Raw genomic sequence first — 23274 nt, 5'->3', positions numbered from 1 at the left:
AACATGCTTTGAGTGGCTGGCACCGTACTTTCTGCCAACAGGTCAGGCATGAACGTGTGATGGAACCCGTAATTTGAAAAAAACGGAGACTGCCCTGTAGCCGAGTGATTCGCGTTATTGAATGCGAATTCCGCCATGGGTAAGAGTGTCAGCCAGTCGTCCTGTACAAAAGATGTATAACACCTTAGGTATTGTTCCAGTGTCTCATTGGTTCTCTCTGTCTGCCCGTTCGTCTGAGGATGGAAGGCGGAGGAAAGCGAAAGCTTAATGTCCAGAGCTTTGCACAGGGCTCTCCAGAATCTTGAGGTGAATTGCACCCCACGGTCGGATACCACATCTTCAGGAACCCCATGTAGTCTAACTACTTCTTTGATGAAGATCCTGGCCGTTTCTTCTGCTGAAGGGGTCCCCCTTAGCGGTATGAAGTGGGCCATTTTTGACAATCTGTCCACGATAACAAAAATTGCCGTATGACCCTGGGATGGGGGTAGCTCCACTATAAAATCCATGGCAATTTTTTGCCAGCATCGTGTAGGAATGGGTAGTGGGCGTAGCAGCCCCCAGGCCTTGTTTCTGGTCGGTTTATTCCTCTGGCAGATCTCGCAAGATTCCACGTATCTTTTGCATTCCTGGTTCATCTTAGGCCACCAAAAGGTGCGTTTGAGTAACTCCAGAGTCTTTGCCGTTCCGAAGTGCCCTGCCATGGGGTGATCATGGCAGTGCCCTAACACCTGTGTCTGCACCTCCTTTGGAACCACAATCAGTCCTTCTTTCCGTATTAACCCTTCCTGGCGGGAGAGTGGCATGTCTGGCATTGTGGAACAAGTTTCAGATGCGTCCTGCAACCTAGCCCTTAGTTCCGTTTGCAGAGCCAAAAAATTACCAGCAGACAGGATGGTATCCGGTTTGAGTTCCTCCTCAGGGTCCTCAAACATGTGAGACAGGGCGTCAGGCTTTGTATTCTTTGAACCGGGCCTATATGTAATGTGAAAGGTGAACCGTGAGAAAAACAGGGCCCACCTGGCTTGGCGTGGTCTTAGGCGTTTAGCTGTTTTCAAGTACTCAAGGTTCTTGTGGTCTGTGAAGATCAGGATTGGGTGAGCAGCTCCTTCCAGTAAATATCTCCATTCTGCCAATGCCGTCTTGATGGCCAATAGTTCCCGGTCCCCGATGTCATAATTGCGTTCTGCCGGGGTTAGTTTTCTGGAAAAGAACGCCACTGGGTGTAGAAGTTCCTTGGGACCCTTTCTTTGGGAGGGGATGGATCCAACCGCGTTTTCGGATGCGTCTACCTCTAGCACAAAAGGCAGAGCTGTATCCGGGTGGCCCAAAATGGGAGCGGTGGTGAACAGTTGCTTCAGAGTCTCAAATGCTTCTTGAGCTCCTGGTGTCCACTTGAAGCGATTTCCTGACTTGGTTAACTGCGTTATGGGGGAAACCAGACCTGAAAAATTCCTGATGAATTTACGGTAAAAATTGGCAAATCCAATGAACCTTTGGACGCCTTTCTTATCGGCTGGAATTGGCCAATCAAGAATTGCCGAGATCTTTTGGGGATCCATTGCAATCCCCGCAGTGGAGATAATCATTCCTAAAAACGCAATGCTTTGCTGCTCAAAGCTGCATTTTTCTGCCTTGGTATATAGGCCGTGCAGGCGCAGCCATTCCAGAACCTTGATTACGTGGTTTCTGTGGACATCTAGAGATGGAGAAAAGATCAGAATATCGTCTAGGTAGACGATAACGAAAATGTCCAAGAAATCACGCAACACGTCATTTATAAAGTGTTGGAAGGTGGCTGGGGCATTGCAAAGTCCAGACGGCATGACCACTTACTCGAAGTGCCCAAATCGAGTACGGAAAGCTGTTTTCCACTCATCCCCCTCCCGGATGCGGACCAGATTGTATGCCCCACGCAGATCCAGCTTCGTAAAGCAGACCGCTGTCCCCAGACTCTGGAATAACTCTGGGACCAAAGGTAGAGGGTAGCGGTTCTTGATGGTCACCCGATTTAATTCCCTATAGTCAATACAGGGTCTCAAGGTTTTATCTTTCTTCTCCACAAAGAAGATACCCGCCCCTGCCGGAGATGTGGAAGGGCGAATAAACTTTTTCTGGAGGTTCTCCTCAATATAGTCCTTCAGTACCCCTAATTCCTTTTCCGATAGCGGGAAGATACGGCCAAAAGGAATCTCAGAACCTGGCAATAAGTCAATGGGACAATCATATGGTCGATGTGGTGGTAGTGTATCAGCCCCTCGTCTACTGAACACGTCTTGATATACGGTTCATGATATACGGTTGGTACAATCTGTCTTAGGTTAGCGTCCTCTTCTGCACATAAGAGGATCTGGGGGGCCCGGGGCCCAGAGGCCTGGCAGTTTTTCTGACAATACTCTGAAGAAAAACTAAGGGACCCGGTTTTCCAGTCGATCTGGGGGTTGTGGGCCTGCAGCCACGGAAGCCCCAGGATCACTGGAAAAAGGGGTGACGCAATGGCGTCAAAGTGTAGTAATTCCCGATAGGAGCCCATTATGGTGGTGAGTATGGGAGGGGTCTCTTGGTCCACTAAACCTGATTTTATTTGGGAACCATCAGCCAAGAACAAATTGAGCCCCCATTTCCTGGCCTGTAATGGTATCTCCTGCTGGCGGGCAAAGTCAAGGTCCAGGAAGCAACTGCAGGCCCCCGAATCAATGATTGCAGTGGTTACCACGGTTTTCTCTGGCAGCTGAAACAAAAAGGGTACCGCTAAGTAATTGGACTGACTTATATTACTCAAAGAAACAGGAACCGAAGATCGAGACTTACATGTCTTCACTGGACAATTTCGCACTGCATGTCCAGCTCCCCCGCAATAGAAACACAGGTTCTTGGCCCGCCATCTCTGGCGTTCTTCTGGAGTAAGGGTCTGCCGCGCCAAACCCAGCTGCATCGGTTCTGGCACATCAGTGGAGACAACTGGTGGAACAGTAGCAGGGACGGAATGACCTGTGCCTTTGGGGGGTATCCAGGTAGCTCCTTGACCCTGGCCTTGACCTGTCCTCTCAGACCGGCGTTCCCTTAACCTGCGATCAATCTGAATCGCCAGGTCGATCAACTCCTTTAGAGACCCGGGGAGGCAAACCCGAGCGAACTCATCTTTTAGGCCCTCCGAGAGTCCGACCCTAAATTGGTGACGTAGGGCGGCGTCATTCCAGTGTGTGTCCCCCATCCATCGCCTGAACTCGGAGGCGTATTCCTCCGCAGCTCGACGACCCTGTCGTAGGGCATAAAGGGTGGTTTCAGCCGAAACCGCCCGCTGGGGGTCATCGTACAGAACTGACATGGCCTTATAAAATGCGTCTAAGGTCTGTAACTAAGGGTCCTGCGTTTCCCTTAGTCTAAGGGCCCAGTCCTGGGGCTCGTCCTGTAGTAGAGAAATTACAAATCCCACCTTGACCGACTCTGTGGTAAACGCACGTGGTTGCAGTTCAAAAAACAAGTAACATGCGTTTTTGAACGTTCTAAAACGTGCTCGATCTCCCTGAAAACGTTCAGGCATGGGAACGCGGGGTTCGGCTGGTGGAGCTGCAGCCGCAGCCCCACTGGGAGATTCAGAAACTGCCCTAGTGTCAATAGCTGAGGCCTGACTCTGAGGGGACACTCCAGATAATGTTAGGGTGTCAAATCGATTTTCTAACCGACTACACTTGTCCTGCAGTTTAGTTACTGCCTGGGTCAGTCCGGACAAATGTCGGCACATCTCATCCCATGGAGAAGGCGACCCTCCAGACTCGGACATGGCCGAATGGTACTGTAAGGGACCGCCTGACAGCACCTCTATCAGTCCCCCGGTAGAGCCTCCCCAGCGTGCGGAGTCTAAGCACCGGCGCACTTGTTCACCAGGGCCCCTGATGGTGGGGATGGACTTGGAGCGCTCCGGTACCAGGTCGCAACTACCAGGTATCTCCAACAGGGGTAGAGGAGTCTGACAGGGGCTCCAGAGAGCTAGGAGTCTGATGTAAGGGAGCCTAGTGATCCCTGCAGGGTGGATGGATGGATGAGCTAAATCAGAGTCATGCAGGCCGGGACGGTCACTAGAGGATCGGTAAGGTACAAAACGGTAGGCAAAGGATAGTCGGGTCACACGCAGGGTCAATACCAGGAGGTCAGATCTAAACGGGAACATCCGGGAGCAGAGTCAGGCAAGCCAAGGGGTCAGGACGGGAGAAGGCAACAAGGTCAAAACAATCCAGATCAGAAGTCCTCACACACAGGTAACAGGATACAAAGACCATTCGGCAACAAGTGTCTGTGCAGGGCTAGCTTAAATAGGCCACCCTGCACCTGACAGGAGTAGCCTGGGTCCTAGTGCCTGCCTAGTACTGTCCAGACGACGTGTGCGCCTGGGTCCTAGTGCCCTGCCAGCTATACGTCTCGGCAGACACCTACGCATGTGTAGACCCATGCGTCGCGATGGTTCCTGACATATTGTTTAAAGTGAAGTCCTGATATTTGGCAAAGCAAATTTCAAAGTGAACATGTCTCTGCAGTGAATTTTCATGGTGTTAGACATGCCTCTTAGCAAGTCTGCTTTGTGAGTCTGATTCCGGGCGTGTGTCTCGTTAGTAAATTCGATTGGGCGTCTACTTATGGACGCTGCTCAATAGTAAATCTCGTTGCGGGGTAAAAGTAGACAGTCGCTCATAAAAATGAGATGTTCGCCCACGGAAATACGCCCAGGCACAATAGTAAATCAGGGCCTAGGTGTCCAAATGAGAATTATGCTTTAGAAGTGTTGAAAAAAGATTTGCAGAATGCGCCAGCATTAGATACAAGTTCCTTTTGTTGTAAAAACTCATGTATCTGATAATGCAATTTCAGTAACTTTGTCTCCATTAAAAGAAGGTAATGAGAGACTAATTAGTTACTTCTCCAGAGATTTATCACCATTGGAAAAAACTTTTAAATCAGAGGTACAGCAACTGCTAAGTGTTTTTTATGCAATCAAAGCATCAGAGAGCATAGTGAAGTCAAAAAGGATCATATTACAGACTCCTGACAGTTCACTAAGAGGAATTCTTGAGGAAGATACATTCAGAGATTGTCGTGAAAGGTATCCCCAGTGTTTTAGAGCACTGTTAGCCAAACACATTGAGATAGATGTAACAGGAAAACATTTTCAGGAAAACACACATACACATTACTGAAGAACAGTCTAACACCAGAATAATGACATCAGCACAGAAAACAGTTACGCATATTTCTAATTTTATAGAGATGAGAACAAAGGCATAGTCTATTGTTATCTCTGGGGTGATACAAAACCTTTCTTTGTTTATTAAAATGGGGTTTTAAATCATGACCAATAAAGAGATGTTGCGTCCTGTCATACCTAAATTTCACACTACTTTTGTATTCTAGTTTAGGTCATTTTAGACAGGACTAGGACAGTACTTTGATATATAGTAGTTTTTCTGTGAAAAGAAATATAAAGTAATGTTACTTCACATATGTGTTCCAAACTCATAAACTGATTGTCCCATAATTTTTCATATTTGTTGAAAAAAGGTGCAGGAATAATGTTATGTTTGTGCCAAAGTAATGATACTGCATTTCTTTACAGAAATGGCATCTAAAATCAAATATGAAGCGTAACAATCTCTTACGAAGCCAACGGTAAGGAATTCAGAAGTAAAAGAAGAGATCTTCATAGGAAGAAGATTAAACAAGAGCTTAATACTTCATACTTATGACTGCTTTATCACGTTCAGCAAAATTTTTTTAATTTTACAGAACCTAAAGAAGACGATATTTTATAGACGTTGCATGAAGAAAGGATTCATCAGAGGAAATCTACTAGTGATAAAATAATTTATTATTGAAAACATTGTTATAGGTCACGTATACATTTTGATGATCCTCTTATTCTGATACTAACATCCATATTAGGATAATAATATTATTATTATTTTTATTTTTACATATTCATATACTGAATATTTTTTGGTTAAAACTTCACAGAGTTATTCTAGGTAATAGAATATCTTTTGTTAAAAGGTTAAGAAACATATTACTCTTATAGGAGCAATAGAAACTTACGACACATTTTAAAATGGAAAGTATATTTCCGGAGAGCTAAAATATTATTATACAAATATGGAAATATACTACTACATTATTTAATTATTATTATTGTATGACTATTATTATTATCATATATAATTTAAAATTAGTATTATGATTAAGATTTTTTATAGAAAGAGAAACTGAAGATAAGGTATAGAGTTTAGAAGGAAAGTTATTTTTGGTTGGTCCAGTTATGAAGAATATGTACGATCATTTGGTACAAGGCTGTGTGTGTGGGCCATGGATGAAGTGTGTATTGGTTACTACATTAATTGAGATTAATCATAATATGGGGGACTTGATAAAAGTTACCATATTTTCTGGCGTATAAGACGACTGGGCGTATAAGATGACCCCTTACTTTTCCTGTTAAAATATAGGGTTTGGGCTATACATGCCGTATAAGACTACCCCTCTTCCAACGCACACCAAATAAAAATTAAAAAACATCAGATTTGATTTCAATATGGTATTTCAGTATGGTATTCCAATGATGGGGTGCTATTCCTCCCACTGACACCAATTATGGGACACTATTCCTCCCACTGACACCAAAGATGGTGCCCCATCATTAGTGTCAGTGTGTGAGGAATAGTGTCCCATCATTAGTGTCATTGGGAGGAATAGTACTCCATCAGTGTCAGTGGGAGAAATAGTGCCCCATCATTGGTGTCAGTGGGAAGAATCGTGCCCCATCATTGGTGTCAGTGGGAGGAATAGTGTCCCATCATTGGTGTCAGTGGGAGGAATAGTGCCCCATCATTGGTGTCAGAGCGAGGAATCGTGCCCCATCATTGGTGTCAGAGCGACGAATTGTGCCCCATCATTGGTGTCAGTGGGAGGAATAGCGCTCCATCATTGGTGTCAGTGGGAGGAATCGTGCCCCATCATTGGTATCAGTGGCAGGAATAGTGTCCCATCATTGGTATCAGTGGGAGGAATTGTGCCTCATCATTGGTATCAGTGGCAGGAATAGTGTCCCATCATTGGTATCAGTGGCAGGAATAGTGCCCCATCAGTATCAGTGGGGGAAGTAGTGCCCCATCTTTGGTGTCAGTGGGAGGAATCGTGCCCTATCATTGGTATCAGTGGCAGGAATAGTGTCCCATCATTGGTATCAGTGGCAGGAATAGTGTTCCATCATTGGTATCAGTGGCAGGAATAGTGCCCCATCAGTATCAGTGGGGGAAGTAGTGCCCCATCTTTGGTGTCAGTGGGAGGAATCGTGCATCATCCTTGTTTTCAGTGGGAGGAATAGTGCCCCATCTTTGGTGTCAGCGGGAGGAATCGTGCCCAATCATTGGTGTCAGTGGGAGGAATAGCGCCCCAACATTGGTGTCAGTGGGAGGAATAGTACCCCATCATTGGTGTCAGGGGGGAAAGAAATAGTGTTCCATCATTGGTGTCAGTGGGGGGTGGAATAGTGCCCCATCGTTGGTGTCAGTGGGGGGGGGAGGAATAGTGCCTCATCGTTGGTGTCAGTGGGGGGGAGGAATAGTGCCCCATCGTTGGTGTCAGTGGGGATAGGAATAGTGCCCCATCGTTGGTGTCAGTGGGAGGAATAATGCCCCATCATTAATATCAGTGACGCCAATGATGGGGCACTATTCCTCCCACTGACACCAATGACACTTGCTGACCCATTCCAGTATGGTGCTGCTGCAGCAAGCATATGTGGTTGCAGCAGCACCTCTGCACGGCACACTTACCAGCCGCTCCCTCGATTTTCGCAGGGCGGCTCGGCTCCGCCTCCTCGCCGGTGATTGTCCGCCTGTGTGCCTTTTCTGAGCTACAGTTCTGGCGGCCAATCACCAGTGAGGAGGCGGAGCCGAACCGCCACGCGAACATCCAGCGGCTGAACTGAATGAAGGATCAGCCGCGCTTCCTGGACTTGATCGTCGTGGGACTGGGACCGGACCCAGGTAAGAAACAGCAGCCCCCTGCCCACCCCTGTACTTAGTGTCCCTTCTGTTGGAATGGGGGGGGCGGCGGTGGCACCGCGCCGCCCCCCTAAAAAATGCCGCCCTGGCACCAAGTGTCAGCATGCCGTATACCGGTGTATAAGACGACCCCCGACTTTTGAGAAGATTTTCAAGGGTTAAAAAGTCGTCTTATACGCCGGAAAACACGGTATATCAAATTCATAATTCGGCACTTATAATATATTGATGGCAAGCTTGCAAAATATTTGGTTTTTATGATTAATCAAAATTAATATTAATGTGTGAATGGCCTTGGACAAGTGATAGTGTTAAAATTCCTCAGTTATAGCTGAGACAGAAAAATATGACGGGAGTTATAAGCTTAGCTAGCTAACCAGCTGAGAGCTGAGTATTCTATATTAGGGCACAGCTGGTTACAGGACTCTGGAGTAAAAATGTCAAGAGTGTTAGAAGTGACTCAAAATAGAATAGAATTACATAATGTATTCTAATAGTATCTGTGTGTATTTAGTTTGATTTATAAGTTGGTAATATTGTTACCAACTTATGGTTATACAACATTATTGTGATGTTGTAAAGATACGTTCTTAATTTATATTATCATTTAAATACGAGTAAGCTGAGGTTACATCACCAGCTTATTATGGTCGTTACATATGTACCTGTCAATCAAAACACCATATATGTAGCGTCCCCTCCCTTCAATGAAATTGCTCTGCTAAGCAGTATTGTTTGCCATACAAGGCCTTAAGATCACAAGTTATGATGCTTACTTGCTTCATAAAATGACCATAAGGGACAGTCTCTGGGACACACACACACACACACACACACACACACACACACGTCTGTCCATACAGATACTCATAAGAACATTCTGAGAAGCTGGCACAGGTGCATGCTGAAAGACAAGAATAGTCACTTCCGTCTACTTCCGGCTTCTTCCCAAAGACTCCAGAAGTGGAGTGGTAGTTTTGGATAAAGAGGACTACATGGCACAAATATATAAAATCCTTGAAGACAAAGATTTGTATGCACCACTTTCAAAAACCCCCCTAATTCCTTTTAAGAAAGATCTCAAAAGGATAATCAAAAAAGGTTATAAGGAAAGGATTTTTTTATGTCCAGTAGCCCCAAGACTACCCATCCTTTACTGTCTATCTAAGGTACATAAGGACCCTATACACCCCCCAGGGAGACCTATAGTTAGCGGGATAGATCCACTTAGCTCCCTTATTGGGGAGTACATTGATTTCTTCCTGCAACCACTAGTGGCTACCACCCCTGCTTTCTTGAAAGATACTAAACAAGTGTTAACAGATATTAGGGACGTAAAGATTATAACCCCTACTTACCTTGTAACAGCAGATGTTGCAGCCTTGCATAGCAATATTAAACATACAGATGGTATGGTGGTGGTGGAATTTTACCTGAATACAGCTATGGACATCCCCGCATGTCAGAAAGTGTAAGGGATTTCCGGCAAGACGAATCGTGACCGGAAATACGCGATCGCGCACACGCACGGCAAAGATTGACACCAGACGGCCTATTTAAGCAGTGTCTCTGCTCATGTTCAGTGCTGACTGGTCTTTAGCTCCACCGTGTCCTGCTTGTTCCTGTATGATTCCTTTGTTGCTGACCCGGCTTGTTCCTCACCTGACTTTGATTGCTCTCCTGATACTGGTTCCTGACTTCGGCTCTGCTCCTGACCTTGGCTTTTCCTTCTGATTCTGTACCGTGCTGCCCGACTGTTGATGACCCTGGCTATTCCATGACATTGCTCCTGTCTCTTGTCCTCACTACCTGCCTTGCTCTGGTGCACGCCTGGCAATCTGCAAAACCTGCTCTGCCTACTACTACTGTGCCAAGATCAGAGGATCATCAACCTTCCAAGGTTTTCATCAGCAAGAGCTGCAAACAACATTTACTGGCACTCTTGTTCCCCTGGGTCCTAGACTCCCTCTGTTCCTACTCCAGCGGGGTCAGGACTAGTGACACAAGTGAGGCCAACCTCGTCATTTCAGTCTCCCATCAGGTATGTGACAGAAAAACTTAATTCTAGATTTATTAAATTTTGCTATGCAACATAATCATTTTTGGTTTAGCAACAATTTTTATTTGCAAACTACAGGTGTTGCAATGGGAGCAAAAGTTGCTTCCAATTTAGAGAACCTATTCATGTCCAGGTGGGAGGAATACCTTATTTACTCTAGAGATTGGGCTGACCTTGTTTTTTATCGTCGCTACATAGACAATATTCTTCTGTTATGGCAAGGGGATGAATTTTCTTTAATTCATTTTTTTAATACTTTGAATTTTAATGATTTAAATATTAAATTATCATTTCAATATGACTTCACGGAAATTAATTTTTTAGACCTCACTCTAATAAATAATGGCACTGGTATCACTACCAAAACCTTTTTCAAAAACACGGATAGGAACAGTTACATTCCCACTGACAGTTGCCACCATCCTACATGGCTGAAAAATATCCCAAAAGGACAATTTCTCCGTATTCGTAGAAATTGTGACAGTATGGAGGATTTCCATTCCCAAGCTGAAATTCATTACCAACTTTTCAGTACAATATAAGGAGGTTGCAAAAATTATCAAAAGGAATTTTGAAGAATGCTCCGGTTTTGAGCAACAGTATACCAGAGCATCCAGAAATAAATTTCCGGAAAGCTCCTTCTCTAAGGCATACGCTGGCACCTAACATTATTGACCCACCCAAAAACATCTCTTTTTCCTTTGGTATGAAAGGATTCTACCCCTGTAACAGATGCATGATCTGTCAATTTAATGGCATCCGTAAGAAAATGACCAGAAATTTTGAATCCAACATATCAGGGAAAGTATACAATATCGAATCCCTAATTACGTGTAATAGCACACATGTGGTTTACTTATTAGAATGCCCATGTAAAAAAACAATATGTTGGAAGAACTACAAGGAGATTAAGAGACAGGCTCAGAGAGCACATATACAACATAAAGAAAGGCTTCAAGGAGCACTCTCTCTCCAAACATTTTAGGGATTGTCATCATAGAGACCCTACATGTTTAAAATTTACTGGCATTGATCTCATTAAACCTCACTGGAGGGGTGGACACAAATGCAGAGCTGTCTGTTGGAAACGAAATGGATTGTAGAATTATGATCCTTATCTCCAAATGGTTTAAATATTGACCTAGATATCAATTGCTTTATAGATAATAGTTGTGTCAGATATGATCATGAAGCTAGAGATGACCACATATGGTCTTTCCCAATTTTTTTATATTTTTTATATTTTATATTTCATGGGTTTACACGATTTGTAGAAATTGACATGTATTTTATAATTCCCAGTGCCTTTTAATATAGGGTGGTTTTAGGTCTATTACTCATATTACTTCTCATTTTTTTAGTACCTTTATCAAATTTTTTTTACATATTTTTGTAATTTTTCACATCCAGCTTATATAATAATACTTGTTTATATAATTTTAGCCAGTGTTAGTTTATGGCCTTGAATATTCATGGCCTATGGCCTATTTATTGAGTTTTATATTGAATTTTATATTGTATTTTATTCCTGTTTCTATAATAGAGCATATATTTTGATGTTTATCTTTTAGCAGAACACTCAACGCTGCAAATTGTTTTTTTGCCATATTGATACCTATTTTTAACAATCATTTTAAATGAGCATATTGATATATCCACTTAGCCCAATTTTGTAGATATGATCACTATTAATTAATTTTACTTAATTTTTTATTTTCCATTTTTGGAGTGATAAATACTGTATACATTTGGCCATGCTTAATTATTATAGTTTTTATAGGACAGTATTTTACCCAACAGTTCCTTTAAATTAAGTTTAGCTGTGACTTATTGTTCCATTTGGCCACGTGTCTAATTTGAGGCTTCTGATGGGCTATCATACAGTGGTCTACAAGAAAATGGCGGTCGTGTTTTATCCGGTTTCATTATAATAGAATGCTGGCCGATCCCAGTAATTTTATTAGGTCTTAAATAAATTGCCCTTGTATGCTCTTCCATATATAGCCTAATTGGCACTTAGCAATGTATTTCTATTAATATTTCTGCCCGCAGTGGTGAGTTGTTGATGCGAGTCCTCCTCGCCGTCTTGTTTTGGTTCGCGCATACGTGGTACGGGAATATGGTGCCAGTTTACGCATGCGACCCCATAAATATTCTGACGTCCACGGCAAGCAGTTCCAAAACCTTTTTAGACTACACCGCCATCAGGTCTCCAAATGTGTAAGCAAGCGGTTCCCTTAGATAATGTGCACGAGCACGAAACACGTCAGGGAGGAGCTTTGCCGTTGTGATGTCACGCCGCCTAGGCCGCATGGAAGGCCGGCGGCCATTTTAAACTCTTTCCCAGATGTGAGTGTATTTTACACGCTCTGCAAATACCTATTGTATTCCCATTATAAATAAAAAATACAACACTACCATCACTTTATTCTCTGGCTCGTTACTAACAAGCCCCTAAGGTGGAGAGATCCCTGTTTTTCCTGAGTTTTATCCAGTGGTCTGAAAGTTCTGAGATGTCCCTGGATGTTGAGAGGGTCCTGTGAGAGAGGTCTGGAGTTACCTAGCATGCTGACCATGTGCCAGATGATTTCCACCATCTTTACCCATACCCAGATGACCACAAAGGGATAATATATACACGCATGTGCTTTAATTTTGCGCTTCTGGTGAGTGCAATCACATTATCAGTTCCAGTCATGGATTTCACCGACACGGATCACCTGATTGCTGGACTTTATTTATTTCATTGTTATATGTCAATAATTCAACAAATCACTCAAGTCACTTAATCTTTATTATATTTATTTATTTGTTTTCACTTTTTTCTGATACGTCATCATTGGACGATTCACGTCATACTAATTTTTCACCTATAGCGCTATAAAGCGCTTGTACCTAGTCACTTTAAATCATTTGTCCTTTCTCAGCGCTGCATATCTGTATATATATATATAGGTCTCCTTAGATTGACCCAACTATGTTCAAGTCTGCCTGCAGGACTTCACAATGTATTCATTAACCAACTCCCCATAAGAGAGTAGGGTGTGGATGGAAAGGTCTGCAAAGATGGGTAAATGGTTACCAAGATTTAGAAGTGTCCTCAAAAAAACAAAAAGGAGTACAATCTTTTTGTCTCACCTGCTTGGTTGGGGCCCTTACGGTAGTGCACAATTGATGGAGCTCAATAATCCTTGCCTGATTAAAGTCAATGGACAATAGAAGCAGAAGAAACTACAGTATATGGGGTTTATCCAGAAAAATCAAGGCAGTTGTGGAGTTATAACAAGTTCAACATGGAAGAAGGGGGGGTGATGGTTACCACTATAATGATAATGAGTCAAGAAGGGGATAGCCTTGTGAAGTTAGATTAATGGCTGCAAATAATCTGGTTAGGTTGGATTACTTCAAAAAGTGTTGGTAGAGTTAAACAGTAGTAGACTAATGTGTCTGCTGAACAGAGTAAAGAATGGGTTAACAACCCTCTCACCAATTCCTGCTCATCAACGGAAGATCCTTGAGATGGAAGGGCCCCACATTCAATCATGTGATGACCTCTGGTTGACTGGCAGCTCTGCTATGTGCCTTGGATGCAGCTGAAAGCAGGTGGGCGAATCTGCACTGTGCCTCTGGGTCTTCATATTTCCTGAATAACAACAAAGGATCCCCCCACTGCTCATGACAAGCTAAGTAAAAAGCTTAGGGTCAGTACCAAAGTGGACAAGTTCTCACAGGACATGTTGTAATTTTGTTGTTTCTTTATTAGCTTGAGGTGAGCAGTTTGCCCAGCTGTACCTTTTTAAAGAATGTTAGACTAATGTTAAGCAAATGCTCCTTAACTTCTTGTCAGACCAGTATGTGCAGCTTTCTAGCTAAAGAACAAATACAGTATAACAAAACTGATATATTCTAGTCAATGCTAGATATTTATTAGGTAGATGCAAGGAGCAATGATATTCAGAAAATCAGTTTGTACCTGCTATCAGTTTGGTGCATTCAGAACAATAAAAGCCAATTCCTATTTGGCTGCTATAGTTATTGTACTTTACATGTGTTTTAAATAAAATGCTTATCATAATTTTAAAAGAGAACATAATCAATATAAAATATATGGACATACTGTATATCATATTTTTAGTGCATTATAAAAAAATAAATCAATTACATGTTAAATTAAAACTTTATCAAAGTGACCCTGTCAGGAAATAGAAAAGCTTACGATAGCAACTCTGAAAAAGAACTTTATACACACATCTTTGGTAGGAGTTGTGTTGAAACATTACATTTTTTCTATCAGCTCTGGGCACTATTACTATCCAACAATTCTGGCCGTGTCAACTAGAACATCCACAATGCATGATGTGGCACTTCCTGTGCCCTGTAGTGACGTTTATGAATAGTATAACATTTCAAAAATACCTGAAAGTGTCTGTGTTGTCCCTAGCAATGTACAACACTTCAATAGTCTTTGCAAGTTTGAAAGTGAAAGGAATCAATATGGACAAAACCAACATTTTTCAGACAAATTTATATATGAAACCTAGTACTTTAAAAGTGCACATTATGGGACTGTCAGAATTGTTTTACTTCCTTCAGCTATGCATTTTGATCTTAACAATTTGATGTGCAATTTTTTTGTATAACTCAACACTTTGTATTTAAACAATGCAATGGTGTTTATTACTACAGTATTACATTTTGTCTAGCTATAGTAAAATTAGCTTAGCTTTGCATTGGGTCCATGATGAACTCTTACTTTAGTTTAGGTTTTCAATCATGTTTTCTTAATATTTCATGCTGAATGATCTAAAGTGAGTAAGATCGAAAGTTACAGAATTCCCCCATCTTTAGTACATTTAGTTTTATAGTGGAGAGGGATTACAAAACTGGTAAGGTTTTTTCTAGCTGTCTGTTTCCCTCTAATAAAGATTCACCCTCTCAATTTGTCCTGATGACCATTATTGACAGTGAAAGAAAATCACAAGTTTGATTGGTCACCAGAACAAGAGCAGAGAGGAACTCTTCCAATGGGGACCATAGTTCTAGTGACCATTGTGACTGCCAGGGATTTCTCTTACTGTGGAGGGATTCTCTCTCACTTGCTGTTTTGACAACAAGACAGGTAGTAAAGGGGAATGTTCTCAATGGGAAAAATGACAAAAAAACTGACAGAATATAACTCTCTCTTGCCCTATCCAAAGGAAAAATAAAGGTTTGCCTTCAGTTCTACTTTAAGATGGTTGTCAACATTCTCTGGTTTAGGGGAGGACTAGGCTTTGGGAGAATTTCCCCCAAAGCCAGCACAAATAAAATATGGTTGGTTGGTGGCCCTAAATGGTGATATTTACCTATTTACAGTAGATCTTAAATAGTATGGGACTCACAGTCAGTGCCAGCTGCTGGTATATATTGTAGCTATCTAATCCCTATTTAAACATGATCACAGCTCCTAGAAGAGGCAAGTCTTCTAGCCTTTGACTTGCTTTGCAGTTCTGAGATATTATGATACTGAATGCTGACAGCTACAAAGAAAGTCAGTGCTGGAAAAATGCAAAACTGTACAATGTGTTCTGCTTATCTGTTAACCACTTGTCCTCCAGAGGATTTACCCACCTTCCTGACCAGGCCATTTTTTGCGATGCGGTGGTATTTGATTGCCTCTTATTTTTTTATTTTTTTGCGCTATAAACAAAAAAAGACTGACAATTTTGAGAAAAAAACAATATTTTTGACTTTTTGCTTTTAAACATGTCCAGTAATTTCTTTTTTTTTGTTAAATCAAATTTTATTATAAATGTAGGCCAAAATGTATTCTGGTACATGTAAAACAAATCTCAGTACGTGTTGGTTTACATAAAAATTATAGCATCTACAAATGGGGGTATATATACTGGAATTGTTTTTTCATACTAGTAATGGCGGCAATCAGCGACTTATAGCGAGACTGTAGTGGGCATTCTGACACTCGGGGGAACTGACTTACTGTCACTGACATCCCCAGTGACACTAATACAGCGATCAGTGCTAATAAAAAGCACTGACACTGTACTAATGACACTGGGCAGGAAGGGGTTAACATCTGGGGCGATCAAAGGGTTAACTGTGTGCTGTTGTACTGTGTGTGTGTATTTTACAGTGTAAGCACGCTACTTTGTATTGCTCTACTATGCAGAGCTGACAGGGGAGAGATCTGTGTTCTCCTGTCAGCGATACTCAGCGATTGCCGGGTGCCGGCAGGGAATCTCTGGCTGGGACCCCGGTGATCAACAGCTGAAGCCGCCAATGGCAGTGCGGGTCATACCTGGAAATGCAAAATCTTGTGTATATACGTGATTTTGAACAGCCCTGCTGCCCTGTAGCAGTAGTTCTGCTATAGTGTGGTTGGGAAGCGGTTAAAGGAAGCTAAGTGATAAGATTATTTGTGATGGAGGTAGCACATTTTATTTACTATTTTATTTAGGTGTCTTTGTATCATTTTCACAGCTTGTTCAGCTTCAGTGTTAATCCTTTACAATCAAATTCTTTAGCATACACGCTGTGTGTGTATATATATATATATATATATATATTTATACACACACACACACGCGTGTTCTTTAAAAAAGGTTTCCGCACTTCTTTTAACACTATTATATATTGTATATATAGGTGCAGAAAATTTTGAAAAATATACTACACAAACATAATACTACACAAACATTAAATGTTGCCATGGTTTAATTGCACATAACATGTAAACATTCACAGTGCAGGGAGGAAAAAGTATGTGAACCTTTGGACTTAAGAACTGGTTGACCCTCCTTTGGCAGCAATAACCTCAACCAAACGTTTCCTGTAGTTGCAGATCAGACCTGCACAACGATCTGGAGTAATTTTGGACCACTCCTCTTCACAAAACTGTTTCAGTGTAGCAATATTATTGGGATGTCTGGTGTGAATCGCTCTCTTAAGGTCATACCACAGCATTTCAATCGGGTTTAGGTCAGGACTCTGACTGGGCCACTCCAGAAGGCGTATTCTGTGCTGTTGCAGCCATTGTTTTGTTGAATTACTTGTATGCTTTGGGTCATTGTCCTGTTGCATCACCCATCCTGTGTGGAGCTTCAGTTGGCGGACAGATGGTCGTATGTTTTCCTGCAAAATGTCTTGATAAACTCTGGAATTCATTTTCCCATCAATGACAACAATGCGTCCAGGCCCTGAGGCAGCAAAGCAGCCCCAAACCATGATGCTCCCTCCGCCATGTTTTACAGTGGGGATGAGGTTTTGATGTTGGTGTGCTGTGCCTTTTTTTCTCCACACATAGTGTTGTGTGTTCTTCCCAAACAACTCAATCTTGGTTTCATCTGTCCACAGTATATTTTGCCAGTAGTGCTGTGGAACATCCAGGTGTGTGTTTTTTAAGGGCAGGACAGCTGTCAGCAACACATCCAATATCATCAGACTGATTGGAGTCAAGGTTGGCTCACTCCTGGCTCCAATTAGCTCTGGGAGAATTCATTAAGCTAGGGCCTCACATACTTTTTCCTCCCTGCACTGTGAATGTTTACATGTTATGTGCAATTAAACCATGGCAACATCTGTTTGTGTAGTATTATGTTCCGCAGACTGTGTTCTTCTATTGTTGTGACTTAGATGACATTCAGAGCACATTTTATGCCCAATTCATGCAAAACTCCACGTAATCCCAAGGGGTTCACATACTTTTTCTTGTAACTGTATATATATATACAGTCATGGCCGAAATTGTTGGCACCCTTGATATTTTTCCTGAAAATCAAGTATTTCACACAAAAAAGGTATTGCATTAACACATGTTTTGCTATACACATGTTTATTCCCTTTGTATGTATTGGAACAAATATAAAACAGAGGCAGAAAAGCAAATATGACATAATGTCACACAAAACCCCAAAAATGGGCTGGACAAAAGTATTGGCACCCTTAACTTAATATTTGGTTGCACACCCTTTGGAAAACATAACTGAAATCAGTCGCTTCCTATAACCATCAATAAGCTTCTGACACCTCTCACCCGGAATTTTGGACCACTCTTCCTTTGCAAACAGCTCCAGGTCTCTCTTATTGGAAGGACACCTTTTCCCAACAGCAATTTTAAGATCTCTCCACAGGTGTTCAATGGGATTTAGATCTGGGCTCATTGCTGGCCACTTCAGAACTCTCCAGCGCTTCTTTGCCATCCATTTCTGAGTGCTTTTTGACGTATGTTTGGGGTCATTGTCCTGCTGGAAGACCCAGGATCTTGGACGCAAACCCAGCTTTCTGACACTGGGCCCTACAGTGCGACCCAAAATCCTTTGGTAATCCTCAGATTTCATGATGCCTTGCACACAGTCAAGGCACCCAGTGCCAGAGGCAGCAAAACAACCCCAAAACATCATTGAACCTCCACCATATTTTACCGTAGGTACTGTGTTTTGTTCTTCGTAGGCCTCATTCCGTTTTCGGTAAACAGTAGAATGATGTGCTTTACCGAAAAGCTCTATCTTGGTCTCATCTGTCCACAAGACGTTTTCCCAGAAGGCTTTTGGCTTACTCAAGTACATTTTGGCAAACTGTAGTCTTGCTTTTTTATGTCTCTGTGTCAGCAGTGGGGTCCTCCTGGGTCTCCTGCCATAGCGTTTCATTTCATTTAAATGTCGACGGATAGTTCGCGCTGACACTGATGCTCCCTGAGCCTGCAGGACAGCTTGAATGTCTTTGGAACATGTTTGGGGCTGCTTATCCACCATCCGGACTATTCTGCGTTGCAATCTTTCATCAATTTTCCTCATCCGTCCACGACCAGGGAGATTAGCTACAGTGCCATGGGTTGCAAACTTCTTGATAATGTTGCGCACTGTGGACAAAGGCAAATCTAGTTCTCTGGAGATGGACTTGTAACCTTGAGATTGTTGATATTTTGCCACAATTTTGGTTCTCAGGTCCTCAGACAGTTCTCGTCTCCTCTTTCTGTTGTCCATGCTTAGTGTGGCACAGACAGACACACAATGCAAAGGTTAAGTGAACGTCTCTCCTTTTTATCTGCTTTCAGGTGTGATTTCTATATTGCCCACACCTGTTACTTGCCCCAGGTGAGTTTACAGGAGCATCACATGCTTGTAACATTCTTATTTATCCGCAGTTGTGAAAGGGTGCCAATACTTTTGTCCAGCCCATTTTTGGAGGTTTGTGTGACATTATGTCGAATTTGCTTTCTTTCCTCCCTTTTTTTGTTTTGTCCCAATACACACAAAGGGAATAAACATGTGTATAGCAAAACATGTGTTAATGCAATACGTTTCGTGAGAAATACATGATTTCCTGGAGAAATATCAAGGGTGCCAACAATTTCGGCCATGACTGTATATGTAAAAAAGTGTTACAAAAAATCTGTTTCTGTAAAAAAAAAAACTACCAATTCTTATGGCATTATGGCACACTTGATGTGGTGCACTTCTGGCCACAAATAAATTGTCCCTACCAGTTGGTTTTGTTTGCCTCCCAGATCAAAAGTTTCCAACCCTCCTGTGCTCTGGTTCAAGGAAGTGAAAAAAGCAGCCTGCAATAAAAGGACCTGAAATTGGTTCGGTGGTTAACACTTCACTTGGGATATAGTGCATAAGACTTGATTCAGACCGTAGACAATGTAGAAAAAAGTTCTTAAGACACTTATGAACATCCTTTGAAAGCTCACAAGAAGGTTATATCCTTGCTATGTCCATATTGCTCTCATCAGCTCCAGTGCCAAGATCGTCAATGCTTTACAGCTAAGCATTTTCTCTTTGGAAATTTCGGACTACTATTGCATTTTCATAGATCAGATCTATGGGAACCTGATTTTCATAAATATTTTCTTCTAAAGGTTGCTCAATTAGGTCCAGCATACACTTGTTGAGGAATATATATTGTTCCTATAAACAGATAAAAAATCTTAGTGAAGATACATAAATATCTGTAAATAATATACTAAAATGCATGTTACTTACTTAAAAATACCTCTAAAATATCCCTTTTCACAAACAGTAGTAACATTTTTTGTCTCCTTCCAAATGCCTGTTTGATCCTCTATTGGAGCAACTAGTGACTGAATTTTTATTCCCTGTGTACTATGTCTGTGTGCTAACAATTCTAAGGTATGTAAAAGTATTTTTATATTTAGTGACTAGTAATATTACACAATATTCATTTTAGTTAGCCTCTTCACGCCGGCCCCTCCCATCCCTTTAACCTCCCTGGCAGTATTTCCGAGTGTAGCTCGGGGTAAAGTTTCAGTACCACAAGCGGTAAACCCGAGCTACACTCGGGCTTACCATGCGGCGCTGCTCCACGATCCCTCGATCACTTACCTTGTCCTGCGCTCCTGCGATGTCCCTCCTGCAGTGTCCCCGGCAATGTAATCCGGTGGATGCTGGCATCTGTCATCTGGATTCCGTCCCCTGCGAGCGTCGGGACGTACGGGGGATGGAACGGCAGGAAATTTGAAAATGACAAAAAGTGACACTAAAGTCACTAAAATCACATAGTATAACATTACTGTATCAAACCATTTCACATACATTTTGTCCCTAGTGCTTTGTCCTGTGCCCTGCCTACATTTTTACTGTTCTTTCTGCCTGGAAACTGAGAAACGTTCATGGCGTCCAAAAAGCGTCCCTTTAGGTCAAAAGCGGTTTTAGACCAGCTAGAATACAGCAATAGTAAATCAGAACTACTTGCAGAATTGAATGATAATGATTCGTGGAGAAATTCGTCATCAGACAGTGATAACGATTTTGTGACTTTGCTCAGTGACGTGCAAACTTGGCGGTATATATCACAAATTTCAGTGTTTTTGGTTTGATTATATTATTGAATTAAATTTATTATTATTATATTATTATTTTTTATGATTATGTATTAAATTATAATTTATGATTTCCTGTTTCAAGTTTTATCCTACCCGGGATGTTTACTAGACTCTTGTTCGGACAGATTTCAGTGAGTTATTCCTAAAAATTACAGGCCTACAATAAAAAAAATATATATTTCCATGCAAAAAATGTACCTTTTAGAGCACAGAAATATGGACATAATCAGACCGCTAGGGAGGTTAAGGGGTTTCAAACGCCGGGAGGTGGGGTTTTAGGGTCATGGGACCACCGTGATTTGCTGTCATGGCGGTCACATGCTCAAAAAAAGGTCCCGATTGCAAGGGGAGATTGGGACCTTTCCGTGAGACACCAAAATATTTGCTGGGAGCATGCAGGGCGCACGCTCTCAACACATATGTGTTTTCAAATGGTATGCAAATATATGGCCACTTGGTGTAAAGGCCCAGCCACCAAGAGGCCACATATTTGTGTACGGTCGGCGTCAAGGGGTAAAAAAACTGCCCAATTTCAAGAAGATCAACAGATTTTTTTAAAAAGATAATTCCACCTTTATACTAGTTTTTTGTTAATATTCTAAATGCACCTAGATACAGTGGATGGTAGGCAACAGTGCATTCATGTAGACATGTGTTAGACTGCAGTATGTTCGATGAGCTAAAGGTTTGCAAAGTGCTATACCTTTAGGACGGAAGGGGACCATAGAGGACTATTCTGCCCTCTGTTATTGGCTTCTTCTGGAGGTCAGCATCCCCTATTAGATGGTCACCTTGACTAAGAACTGCTTAAATAGAAGATTCTGCATCATTTGGTGTGACCACAGCTTGGGTGAGTGTTAAGGACAGAGCCCCGCTAATTAGTGAGATAATAGGAGCAGCATCAGGGAGAGGTATGGAAATAATAGGTTTCTCAGTACAGGGTGTCTCTTCTGTCAGCTTTTTGAAGCAGTCTCCCATTGGCAGCTGGACTTTTGGGGATTGAGGTGTGAATTCAAAAGGAAGTGCTCCTCTGCAGTCTGTAGGTATATGACACTTCTGGAAAAGTGCCTTGCTGATAAACATTATCTTTTCTACCTCAGATACCTTATGATCTGCCACATATCATCCCTTACCCAGTCTGCTTCCTAATCTCTCCACTGTAACTTGCGCTGTCTGTCTCTCCTTCTGACTGCTGTGTCCTCTCTCCTTAAACTCTCTTTTCTTCACCTCTCTTCTCCACTCCACAGCTTATATATATTGTATATCACCCTCATTCCCATCCTCTCCCTATTACTGCACTCATTAACTCTTTCTAATTCTTATCCCACATGCTAACAAAACTGCCAGGACACCGGTGCATATCCCTTCATGAATATATTACTCCAATATTACCTATCTCATCCTTCTGCTAACTTCTGGACATATGTCCACAAACCCTGGGCCTCCATCATTTAACTTGACCAACAAGTCAAGTTTATCCTCTGACAGCAGCAGCAATCCACACAATCTAACTTCTATCCCTCTTCTTCTCAGAACCAGTCCCCCCTTCTTTTGTGCTCTTTGGAATCTTCTGCTAACTCTTATGGCAACTCTCTTGACCTTGTATTCTCCTACCTATGCACTCCTTGCAACCTCTTCAACAATCTTTTTCTCCTGTCTGATCACTACCTTCTCAGCTTCACTCTCTCCCTATCTTTCACCTCCATTTCCTCCAACTACCTAATAGTTACCGTAGAAACCTTTGCCATGTTAATCCTAATCTTCTCTATTCTGCAACAGACTACTTCTATGACAAAACCTCATCCCTGTCCTGCCCCAATCTAGCCACTTGTGTCTACAACAGTTCACTGTCATCCTCCCTTGGCACACTTGCTCCCTTCACCACACACAGAATCAGGCCCAGACCACTCCAACCTTGGTAAGAATTGTCAACACCAGAAAGCTCAAAAACATAGCTTTACTCTTGAACATCTGTGGTGTAAGACTTCACCCAGTATAGATCTGCCCTCCAAAAATACAATTCCTGCCTCCACACTGCCAAACAAACCTACTTTATCACGTTCATTAATGCCGTCTCACGCAGTCCACATCAACTCTTTTTTGCTTTTAGTGCTCTTCTTTGTCCTATTACTACTGGCTCTCTACTGGTCACTCCCATACTTAACCTCTTGAAGACCAGGCCTTTTGTTTACATGTAAAAATCATATATATATTGTGGCACTGCGGTATACTGCCAGGGTCAAGGTTATAACTCAGGATTTTCAACTAAACAGGTAGGCAGTTTGCTTAATGCAGAGGAAACTGGTTTTTCAGTTTCC

The 23274-nt window shown here is 42.2% G+C and overlaps 1 protein-coding gene across 1 annotated transcript in view; it reads right to left on the bottom strand.

Annotated features, from left to right (window-relative positions):
• Positions 1-19479: 19479 nt before the first annotated feature.
• The window catches only part of LOC149467497 (receptor-type tyrosine-protein phosphatase H-like), a 581796-nt gene continuing 578001 nt past the window's right edge, over positions 19480-23274 (bottom strand). Inside the window, exon 22 of the mRNA XM_089671609.1 lies at positions 19480-20021. Coding sequence (XP_089527735.1) covers positions 19878-20021 — 144 coding nt within the window. The 3' untranslated portion in view covers positions 19480-19877. The remainder of the gene's footprint in view (positions 20022-23274) is intronic.

This window comes from Staurois parvus, unplaced genomic scaffold (assembly GCF_062004578.1).
Source record: "Staurois parvus isolate SC_StPar_1 unplaced genomic scaffold, SC_StPar_1.0 ptg000108l, whole genome shotgun sequence".
Classification (NCBI taxonomy): Eukaryota; Metazoa; Chordata; class Amphibia; order Anura; family Ranidae; genus Staurois; species Staurois parvus.
Note: the sequence above shows the minus strand (reverse complement) of the source record. Positions and strands in the feature narration are given on the sequence as shown.